The sequence below is a fragment of the Ambystoma mexicanum genome, chromosome 2p (genome assembly GCF_040938575.1).
Source record: "Ambystoma mexicanum isolate Mex_15411 chromosome 2p, UKY_AmexF1_1, whole genome shotgun sequence".
Taxonomy (NCBI): Eukaryota; Metazoa; Chordata; class Amphibia; order Caudata; family Ambystomatidae; genus Ambystoma; species Ambystoma mexicanum.
Genome location: NC_090923.1, coordinates 301,457,944 through 301,470,118, shown reverse-complemented (window position 1 = coordinate 301,470,118; position 12,175 = coordinate 301,457,944). Strand labels below are relative to the sequence as shown.

The following is a 12,175-nucleotide window of genomic DNA, read 5'->3' as shown; positions in this document are numbered from 1 at the left end:
ACCATGAGCCACTGACGGCCAACATGCACGCCCCACGGTCAGAGCCAAGGCAACGGCCATCGCATTCTGGCAGCATGTACCCTGCCAAGTCATAAGCAGGGCAGCCACATAGGCCACCCCTTCGGCTTTCTGCAAGCACTGCTGTTTGGATGCCGGCTCTAGATCAGACGCGGCTTTCGGACAGGCAGTTCTTAGAAACCTGTTTGCTTAATGAAGGGGCTCCTCTCCACCCTGGGGCTACACTCAGTTGTAATTGCCCATGCAGTATGGAGGAAAGGGGACAGGACGTAAGAGTAATTATAAGTTACTCACTGTAGTGACTAACTTACTCTTTAGTCCCCTTTCCTCCATAAGTCCCACCATCCTTTCCCCGAACCCCCCTAATAAACCTGGTGTCATTAGGCAATGTTAATCTATTGTCGACACGTCTGTGGGGACTGAGGTGTGGCGCCGGAGGGCGGAGTCATGTCAGCGCATGCTCCCAGGTCGCACCCCCGCGTGCCTCTAAATTTAAAGGGGAAGAAGGTTTTCTTTCTGGTGAAAAGGTATGCTTCCCGTCCTTTGGAAGGGACGCCCATGCAGTATGGAGGAAAGGGGACTAAGGACTAAGAGTACGTTCGTCACTACGGTGAGTCACTTATAATTTTCTGTTCATCCAACCCCTCCTATTTGTTAGGATTCTCTGAGGTCCCAACTCCCTCCTCACCCCATTTTTGCACCAACACTGGGCCGAGGAAGAGGGTGACTGAGTAACAAGACTAACTTTCACACATTGTACTGGACATGTCCTTCTAATTGGGTCAGGCACTTGACTTCCAATTAGCTCTCCTCACACAGATAAAAGGCAGAGCCTAGAGGCACACTCTGAGCAAGGCGGAACATGAGTGGAAGCAGAAGGAAGGTGGGAAGGAAAACCTACTGGCGCAGAGCAACGGACAAAGGGATGAGAGCAGGGGGGGTCTAAAACACCAACCGGAGGTCGTTGCCTCTGACAGGCCACAGAAGATACGTGGAGAAGGTAAGATCCCACATCAGAAGGCTGCATTGTGTTTCAAGGACGCCAGCGACCCTCCCGGGATGTAGCCCCTCGTTCCTTGAGGCAAGCCTTTTCCAGTCTGCAGTCACTCCTACCTGCTTTTCACAATTGCATGTCTGGTTTTCCTTAAAGCAGTTTACCTACTTGTCCTGCACGTTTTAACTGTTTGTATTACTGTGCCTCTTACCTTCTCCCCTTGCTCCCCCTCTACCTCCTTTTCTATGTCTCAGCACTTGCACGTTATAAATCGTCTCATAACCTAGTCTGAGTGTTTTGTGTTTGCCCCCTCTCTCCCTTGCTCTCTTGCTATAGCACTTGTACGTTCCGAATGCTTCAAGACCTTTTAAGAATGTTTTTGTTTTATACCTTTCTTCCTTATCCCCCCAACCCCTTGTCTTGATGCGCCTTGAAACACAAATTGCTGTATAGTGCGCATTACATATAACCAATAAATAAACATTTTGAAGGATGGGAAAGATGCTAAGTGTGAGTCTCTCCAATCAGGTTCGGACTCTGCTGATAGCATTAGCAGAGCCATGGTGTGAGCACAGTTATACAGAGATTTGCTTGGTTGAGAAAGTCTGGGTTTGCACCTGATGTGTAATCTAGACTTCTCAACATGCCTTTTGACGGCACTCAACTATTTGGCAATAAAGGCTGACGAGAGCCTAGAGAAATTAGACCTCAAAAGCGGCAGACAAGTCACTAAGTGCCGCCATCCGACAACCACAACCTTCGCACCCCTCTGCAGAGGCTTGGAGGGGTAGGTCCTTTCGCTATTCTTCCTCATTTGGAAGAGCGAGGTGACTGGCCAGTCTGAGGTCAAAAGAAATGTCCTTGTGGTAGATGAGGAAGAGGTGCTAAGCCCACCCAAGCAACGGCTTCTTTACCCTCAGACAGGGCCTCAGCTGCCTCAAGACCACTCTGAGGCCTTAATGCAAAGGACACCAGTGGGAGGCAGTCTCACTCAGCATCTAGAAGAATGGCGAGACATTACTTCTGATGCTTGGGCATGGCAAAAAGTAGCCCATGGTTACTGCTTCCCCTTTAAGAAGGCTTCCGGATCATCCACCGGGGAGCCACTCCTGCAAAACTCTGAATCGGATCCTTTTGCAGTGATTTTCGAGCCTGCTAGAGGGGGGTGTTGTAGAACCAGTACCTGTGACTGAGCGGAACAAAGGGTGGCACTTCCCTTACTTTTTTATCCAAGAAGGACTGAGTATTGAGACTCATTTTGGACTTGTGATACTTGTACATGTTCCTCAGGAATGTCAAGTTCAAAATGGTCATCCTTTCTCAGATCCTTCAAGTTCTCCAGCTTTAGGATTGGATGATGTCATGGGACCTTCAGGATGCCTACTTTCATGTCCCTATCCATCACAAGCACAGGAAGTACCTGAGGTTCGCAGTTGGCTGTTCGCATCAGTTTTGAATCCTGGCATTCGGGATGACCTCCACCAGAGTGTTTCACTAAGTTGATGGTGGTGGTGGTGGCAGCTCCGGAGAGGGGGGGGGGGGAATTCACGTCTACCCCTACCTGGATGATTGGCTGATCAGGGCACGTAATCCTAAACAGGTCCTGAAACATCTCGGCATAACCTGCCATTCTCTCCACAAACTGGGCTTCTCCCTCAATTTCAAGAAGTCCCACATGATACCTTCCCAAAAGCTCCAGTTCATCGGAGAGCGGTCCTGGATGCGTTTTTCGGTGGTGGTGGGGGGGGGGGGGCAGGGGGGGTGAGGTTAGGGGGGAAGGTGTGGGTGGTACTTTGCCTTCCAAAGTGAGGGCTTGACGCATTCAGCAGATTGTCTCCATGTTTCAGAATGCCCAGCGTCTTCCGGCCTTAGATTACCTGAGGTTGCTTGGCCTCACGACATCCTGTATTTTCCTGGTACCGGAGGCTCATTTGAGTCTCAATGGTCTGTTTTCGGGCAAGATGTCAGACCTACTTCAAGTTTTGAGCGATTTCTCACAGGATCTCCTACAGTGGGCATGTGAGGACAACAGTTTAAAGGGGCAACCTTTTTGCCAACCCTTGGCTGGAGATAACTATAGTTCTGAAGCTTGTGGAATCTGCTTAGATCACATGCTATGCATAGGCCGACATCTAGTGGAATCTGCAGAGTATTACAGTTGTTGGTTTCGAAACTCGAAAAGGGACGTCGACAGGGTATGCCAGTGTAATACTATCCCTAGTGTGATGTCTACTGTACCATGGTGCTTCACGCGTCGAGGTCCCTCGACCGACAATGATTTCCGCCATCATTGTCGGTCGCTCATAGCGAAGTTCCTTCTGGCTATCGCCATTACTTAGAAAAATAATTAAATCTAGTATACTCTTTCTGCCCTTTGTTAGCTGTTCTCCCCCAAGACCTTTGTCAACGGCATCGGCATCAAGAACTACTTTCGTCGAAGACTACTCCAACTCGTCTCGACAACCCTTTCAGACGGACTCGGAAGGCCGCACCAGGACTCTGCACTCGCAGTAGGGAGAGTGGTGGGTGGTTCATTCTTTAGTTTCCTTAAGAGAATGCATATTCCCTTCTTTACCCACATAATTCGCCAGGCTTCCTTCCCCATACACAATTGAGAATACACTTTTACGTTTTGCCCATCTTGCAACCGTAAATTCACTAGGAAAGACTTGCACCAGTTGTGCAATCTGTTTCCCAAGGGATGATAATGAGGGCCTCTGCAAATCTTGCAAGCCCTTTAAGGCCAAGACATTTAAGGACCGCAAAACAAAGGTCTGGGCCCACGCCATGCAGGCCGAAGCCTCCATGGACGTTGAGGGAGCCTCCAGTGACGGCAGCATAGCCGTCTATAGTGACCTGAGGGCAAACTGGATCAGTCGGACTACCGCGTGCAAGCCCCCAACCTAAGCAGGCAGGCCGGCGGCTCTGCTACGGGGATGCCACCTGGCAGCACTGGGGTGAAAAAAAAAAACCACACAACCTTTTTTCTAAACAATAGTTGGAGGCAGAGAGGATGCTCTATAATTTTCACATTAGGAGAGAGCTAATGTCGCATATGGATAGGAATGAGTCTTTCTGCTCTTTGGGCAGACTCTTCCACTTATGCAGGGGCCCTATGAGTAAGCAGGCTTGGGTGGTCTCTTGCTTCAAAGAGTGATACTCCTCTTAGAATATTACTCCTCCAAAGGGTTTTCATTCTTATGCATTGGCAGCCATTGCAGCTTCAGTGGCTTATCAGTGGTACATTCAATCACCTTTTTGCAAGCGCTTCTGCATGCGTTTCCTCCAGCACTGATGTTCAGATTGATTAGATGATTTTGCCACATCTCGCCGTTCCATACTCTCGCTGACTGCTGGTTCTTGGAAATCACCCCAAAGCATGGAGGAAATGGGATAGGATGGATGACTGAACATTTTACTTCCTGTAGAGACTAATGTACTCAAAGTTCATTGTCTCTTGTCCTCCAAACTCCCTCTACATTGTATTCACAAGTCAGGCACAGGGTGGAAAAGGACTGATGAAGGGAAGCCCAGGGTGCCTGTAGGGGTGTGGATGAGGTTGCCTATATCCCGATTTAGCGTTAAAAATAAAATTAAAATGAAAGTAAACCTTTTTTGTGCTGGTCAAAAAGCCTCCGTTTCTGTCCTAGTGGAACAGAGTTCCCAGAAGTATGAAGGAAAAGGGATTATGGATTGATGAGCTAGTCACTACGGTAAGTAATTTGCCATAAAACAATTCCTAATGCCTGCTGTCATAAAATAAAATGCATGCGTAGCCCATACGCTTACATCTATTGGGAACTGTTTTGTCACCACCCGGATTATATTTTCTGTGGCAAAAAAAGTAAGTGAACAAAAATAACCTGTGTCGTGCTTTTGTTTTTTTGTTTGTATATATGTTCTTGCTTCAGGGAATCACATTTTACCAGATGAAGATTTGGCTGCCTTTCACTGGAGTTTGCTTGGTCCCGAACATCCACTGGCTTCACTCAAGGTATGCGCCAGAAAAATGAAAATATCGTGAAAAGGGCTTTAGTTTATTGCTGCCCATATCAGTGTAATACTCCTTTCAGTTTGAAAAAATAGTAATGGATGCAAATAATGTAATACTCTGGGTTTCAACTGGTCTATTTCACCTCTTGTTGGGCGGCCTGTTTTGTTTTAGGTAGAATGCTTAAATGAAGCACAGCTGCAAAGTGAGAACCGCTAAATATTGATGTGATCCCCTGGTTTACTTTTCTGAATCAGGCAAATAAACCAAACCGAGAACCCCCTCAGCCCAAGCTCGACCCAAAAAAAAGAAATGGGGATACACCTGTTTGCACTGCTGTGTTGATGTGTGCACATTATAGGCATCACATAGCATGCTATAAGAGCTCTACTATTGTGCTCTCCGATCTCAAGAGGGCCTATACCATAGAAAAAAAACATCTTTTCATTTGTGCTAAATACTCTCTACAAATAAAAGTATAAATAATCGAAAAACAAGTGTGAAGAGGAATATAGGGCGTCACCATATTGAGTTTTAAGGTGTTATTGATCCCCCAATAAGGTTTGCCCCTAAAAACAGTAAACCTCAATGAAATGCCATATCTTTATTGCATAGAAAGAAAAAAATGAAATTGCTGATCAACAAAGGTTTCTCTCCTGCCCTATTCCATTGGATCAATAAACCCCTGAATTACATGCAACGTTGATTTCTAAATGCTGGTCTATGCTCTTTTCACACTATAATGATGTCAATATTGCCTAGAATGCAGGGACTGAGTTGATTGCTTACAAGATTATTAAAGGTGGCTAACAATCAAGATCTTCGTCCAATCATAATACAAAAAACATCTTGCTATAACTTGGAGATCCGCCTGTACAAGTCCTATATCATGACCATCTCAAATCTTGCCCACAGCATACTTAGGACTGCCAGAGCACATGTCAAGCCCCTCACACTCAACCTTTAGTTTTACAACTTTCTACCTCAACACACTCAAAATGTAAATATACACCACAACTCTATACCCCGAGCATTTGTTTATACATCTTTTACCTTTTTTTTAAATGCACACTATTGTAGACACAACACACTTAACTATGTCTCTTATATCGCACTATTTTTCAGTCTGTGCCTTCCAGCAGACTTGGGGGCCGGTGTCCCCTGGTAGAGACTGAATGTTCCTTCACTCCGACAAGGTGTCTGCGTTTTGAGGCCTCTATGCTGGTGAACTGGGCAGTAAAATAAAACACAATAATGTCAATCAGTAGGCAACCCACTTAGTCTTGCACGGTACAGCTTCATTTGACCGACTCCTTGTCACAATGGATCCAACGATGTGATTGTTTATATACATATTTCTGAGGCTTCTGGAATTTGCTTAGATCACATGCTATGCATCGGCCGACATCTAGTGGTAGCTGTGGAGTATTACATTTTTTTTGTCTTTGAAACTCGAAAAGGGACTTTGATAGAGCATGCCAGTAATACTAGTGTGACATCTACTGTACCCGTGTTCCTTCATGCATCAAGGTCCCTCTGATTGTTTTTTTCCGCCATTATAGTCGGAAGCATATGGCAGAATACCTTCTTGGCTCACACCGTTACTTAGTCATATTTCTTTCTGTCCTTTTGTTTACCGCAAGATCTTGAGTGACGGCTTCAAGGACAAGTTTCACTTGTCGGCGATAGCAACTCCCGTCTCGACGATCCTTTGCCTACAGCCTTTCAAGGCCATATTGGGCCTCTGCCCTGCACAGTAGGGAGAACAGGGAGGTTCATATTCAGTCTCCTTAGGAGAATGTATATTCCCCTTTCTCCCATTTATTTTACCAGGCTGCCATCCTTGTACATCAAGCAAAAGACTCCCTTTAAATTGTGACCTTCCTGTAATAGGAGGTTTCCCTGGAAAGATTTGCACCGCGTGTGCAACCTTCATCTCCCCAGGGACCACACTGAGGAACAGTGCAAGTCCTGCAAACTGTTATGGCCCAAAAACTCCAAAAGGATTCAAGATCAAACGCTGGGCCCACCACGCCATGCAAACCGAGCCCGCCATGGATGTTGACGGAACCTCCAGCAATGGCAGCATTGATGTCATAAGTGACGCCAAAGGTGATAGGGATCCATCGGATTCCTGCATGCAAGTCCCTGACCCCAAGAGGAAGGCCGGCGGGTCTGCAATGGGGACGACACCCAGTGACTCGAGCACTACCAGGTTACATCACACCAAGCGCCCCTCCTCCCCCCACGGCCAAAAGTCAACCATGTTGTCGACCTATGAGCCACACGCGGTGTCGAGGGGAAACGGTTGCCATGTTGGATTAGAGGACACACACCGTTGTCTGTGGACGTCCCAGTAAAAACATATTAAAAACAAAACATTGCACTTTAATGAAACAATATCTGGGGTGGTGAGGGGTGATGAGGATGGGATACTATATGGCAATAAACATTCCCTGTCCTCTGGGCCATCGCGGTCGCGATCACTACACAACAGGCCCCCGAAACAGACGTTAGTCTGTTTCCGACACCGTGTCTAAATCCGGGAAAGTCACCAAGCGCTGACCACCGGGCATCGAAAGATGCATCGACGACCTCACAAAAAAGGACAAAGCTGCAAAATGTGCAAGTTAATGAAAAAAACGTGTTCCTGACACACTATTAAAGGCCAGAACGTCGACAAACCATAAGTATTTGCCACAGGTTAAAAACGTTCAGGGTACTAAAAGCAGTGGGAGGGGATCACTTCAGACAAGTGGGTACTTTGCACCGTGGCGGGGTGGAGGGGTGTATTGCATTGAGCTGATCCAGACACCAGTCAACCACCCGCCAAGACAAAGAGAGACCTTACAGGAAGAACAACGTATCCTGTTGGAAGAGGTGAAGGCACTGCCATGGAGATTGTTCTGGTAAACCAGGTAAACCAGTCTATTTATTCAATGTACTTCCTTGTGCAAAAAGACTTAACAATGCGCCTTGTCATAGACCTGCGCCCTGCAAACACCTATTTCAAGCCACACAAATTCTGCATGACCAAGCTACAGGAGGTAATCCCACTGCTAAAGCATGGGGACTACATGACAACCTTGGATATGAAAGATGCATACTTTCATATTTCTATGTACCCAGCGAACCAACGCTACCAATTCAAGGTACTACCCTTTGGCATAAACTCTGCGCCAAGGGTATTTACCAAAGTACTAGCGGTAGTGGCAGCGCATCTACGCAGAGAAGCAATCCCAGTATACCCATATCTGGATGACTGGCTGATAACAGGGGAATCCCCTCACATTTGCAAGCACAATACCCAAAGAACAATCAATCTCCTGTTCCAATTGGGATTCTCAATCAGCGAGAAAAAAATCAAGTCTTGTTCTGAGCAAAACCAAACAGTTCTTAGGAGCTGTCATAAAGACAGAAGAAGGTCTAGTCTTTCCATCAAACGAAAGCGGGCAAAACATACTGCTGAAAATACCTCCGTATCTAGCCGGTTGCCAAATAACCGTACGCAAAGCAATGCGCTTGCTCCGGATGATGGCTTCATGCATTTACTTGTTTCCGCACGCACGGCTGCGCATGCGTCCAATGCAAGAGTGGTTAGCAAAACAGTGGTCTCAGGCAAGCGGTCAGTGGGACGATCTAGTGTTCTTTGCTAACCCTTGTTCAGGCACTATGCTGGTGGAAAAGAGAACCTTTTCACAACCCTACAGTGCAAGCAGTTGTCACAACACACTCGTCACTCACCGGCTGGGGAGCCACTACCTTCACCACACAGCGCATGGCCTGTGGACACAAATCACAGCCCAAAATCACACAAACCTTTTGGAACTGCTAGCAGCGCTCAAAGCACTGCAAGCTTTCTAAGTGCACCGGTCAGGTCAGACAGTACAAGTCCTCATGGACAGCACCACTGCCATGTTTTACATAAACAAGCGGGGGCCAGGTGGAGGCACACCCACTCTCCAAGTCTGCCAAGCTTAGCACAAAATATTTGGAAGTGGGCACTCAAGCAGGGCATGTTCCTAACATCACATATTCCAGGGGAACTCAATTCTCTGGCAGGCTCATTAAGTCGAGATCCTCTACCCGAAGAGCACGAGTGGCAGTGAGACAGAAATATCCTAAACAATACTTTCTCCCTATGGGGTTGCCCCCCCCTTCAGACTTGTTCGCCACAACACACAATGCCCAGACTTCGCATCCAGTTTTTCCCATCACAGGTCCAAGGGGGAAAGCCCTGTGGATAAACTGGTAAGTACACCAACTTAAGTACAGAGCTCAGTACACCAACCAGCTACACATACCACGCATCAAGAGAGCTACAGCTGGAGGCCTAGGCTTCTCCTATATTGCACCACAACTCTGGAACTCTCTCCCTGCCACCCTTAGAGCTGAAACCTCCATATCTGCCTTCCGCAACAACCTCAAGACCATCTTCCTCAACTAGTACCACGACTGCCTCCTCTACTCATGCCATGTATATTGTAATATAATCAGAAATGTAATATAACATTATTGTAACTTTGCATATATATTGCTCATGTCTATGTAACTAAGCTTTGTAATGTAACAAGTGCCACAATGTCCTTGGGCTGATGTGCACTATATAAATATTAATAAAATAAAACAAACATTTCTAAATCCCATTCCAACAGGCCTACACATTGAGCTTGCCTGAACATGCTCTCCACTCCGAGATTCAAATTACACAATGCGGGAGGTAGCAATTTCCCAACTATAGCTGCTAAAAATTGGAACACCCTACCAGCCAAACTAAGGTCAGAAGCTTCATTCTGGCCCTTCCGAAACAATTGAAAACATGTTTTTTTTACGCAGGAGACTAGCAACTAAGTCCAGACTTCAAGTAGCAGACCAGCCGCATAAGTAGAAATTCTAGTAAAATGTCAATATAGCCAACTGCACTCAATGTGACTGTCATATGTATGTGCAACTATGTAACCTTGTACTGTTGTGTCCTCTTCTGTAAGAACAGTGCCTAGATGCTCTCGGGATGGGTGTACTATATACAATGCGAAATAAATATTAAATAAAATGAAAAATCTGAGAACCCCTTTTTTAAGTTAGGAGCTACTCATGGGTTTTTGGAAAAAAGCTAAAATGTTTTTTGGGAGTTCTGCTACTGAGGGAGTCAGCTGCCCTGGGAAGGGTAACATGGCAGATTTCCATTCTTTCTCAGTACTCCGCAGTATTTCTTTTCCCTTGTTTTTATATGAGGAATTTTGATTTAAACAAAATAATTACGTGGAGTACTGTGATTTCTTATAACATGTTCTAGGGTCCAGCCATACCACAGTGAAAGATTCATTGTGTACCAATCTGGGGAGGAGACTCTTGCTTTGTCTGTCCTTAAGAACCTCAAGCAAGGGGACAGACGTGTTTCTTAACATAGTTTTCGTGATTAGCATGTGGTTACGTTTGCATTGCCTGATTTGTTTATTTGCTGTGTTTTTTTGTTTGTTTTTTTTTGCACTAGGTTCGTGCGCACCAGTTAGTTTTACCACCATGTGATGTAGTAATCAAAGCTGTTGCTGACTACGTCCGGAATATTCAGGATACGACTGATTTGAATGCCATAGCGAAAGATGTATTTCATCATTCACAGGTGAAGTCTTTTTTGTTTTTTTTTGTTATAGCTCCTTACTGTTTAGATTTCTTTGAAATACACATTTTTAATTCTGTGCAGATGTCTACATGCAAAATGTTTTCGGCGTATAGAGCCCTCCTTCTTGCAAAGAAACAAATTTTGAAATTTTGGAAAAGTGACACTTCCCCTAATATTGATGATTGGTTGCAAAGTATGTATGTCTCTTCTGTCAAGGAGAGATGACATTTAACTGCCATGGGTTTTCCCCCCCGGGTGCCAAAAGTCTTTTTTGTTGTTTTCGTTATTTCACCATTCGAAGCCTTCTAACATTTTCTCCTTCATTAACCCCTTGATTGCCAAGGACGAGCTATCTCGTCCTTGGCACTGGGGAGGTAATCCCAAGGACGAGATACCTCGTCCTTGGCACTTAAGGGGTTGATGCAAAGAATCCGCTTGATAAATATGAGAGGATCTGGGGAGCATTTAATGATCTTTAGGCTTAATCATTAGTCGCATTCTAGGATTTTTACTTTCTTTTGATTTTGGATATTCTCTTACTTTTGGGTTTCCTTCGCTTTCTATTATTTTACTCTGACTGCTGCTCTTCTTTATTAGCTTGTAGTCTAGAATACTAAATTGTTGTGAGCGTGTTTGACTTGCACATTTATATTATTGTATTGTTAAGGTTTATGCATGGTTCTAAATTAATAAATAAAATCTTGAAAAAACTAATTCCGAGCAGATGTAACTGATGCAGTAAATGCACATTTTTCTAAAGTACTGAGCCTTCTGAGTCTAGGGCTTCACTGATATACATTTGTATTTCATTGTGTATGGCATAGGCCTGTTTTGGGAGGCCCCCTGAAGGTGCATGTGTTTTGCATTGGGCAGGTTTGCTAGGTGGGAAGAGAGATGGCCTTTGAATGCTTTGTTTGAGGCAGAAGTAGCAATATACCACACGCTATGATGGGTCCTAAAAATCCTATTCCACCACCTTTTTATTGTTTTGTTAGCTTTTTGGAGCATTGGAGAAGCATTAATTGTACTACACATCACAATGGGTCTTGTGACAGTTTTGTGAACTTTTTTTTATTGTGTTAAAGTTCAAATCTGAACTTTTCAGTTTGAAAGACACACAGATACGTATACATAGAACATCATAATCTATGTAACCAATGCAGTTTGCCAATTAATTTTGCATAAAGACCTGTGATCCATGTCTGCAATCCTTAAATGAATGGCCAAACCCCCACGTTTCCCCCCACTAATTGCTGTTACACCTGCTCTGCACTGCAAAGAAATGTATTATAATTTATTTTTTCATGGCGCATCGCTTAAATTGCGAAGCACTTATCACTGTGACCTGCAAGTGTTTGCTACAGCCACTGTGTGATCACATCTTCTCAAATGCCCTGGCAACATTAAACTGGAGCATATACCCCTGTTCAAGATCTAAGCGGCCCGCGGAGCAAAACATACCCTCAATGCAATGATTATGAGGTACTCTATGAATGCATATCCAAATTCACTTTCTCCCTGATTTTCACTTTTCTCACTCAAGCTGATT

General features: G+C 45.1%; 1 protein-coding gene across 2 annotated transcripts in view; it reads left to right on the top strand.

Moving 5' to 3' along the window:
- The window catches only part of FAM120A (family with sequence similarity 120 member A), a 1,536,407-nt gene that overhangs the window by 134,832 nt on the left and 1,389,400 nt on the right, over positions 1-12,175 (top strand). For both annotated transcript variants that reach the window (XM_069643586.1, XM_069643587.1), the window contains exons 3-4: positions 4,924-5,006; positions 10,498-10,626. In XM_069643586.1, coding sequence (XP_069499687.1) covers positions 4,924-5,006; positions 10,498-10,626 — 212 coding nt within the window. The remainder of the gene's footprint in view (positions 1-4,923; positions 5,007-10,497; positions 10,627-12,175) is intronic.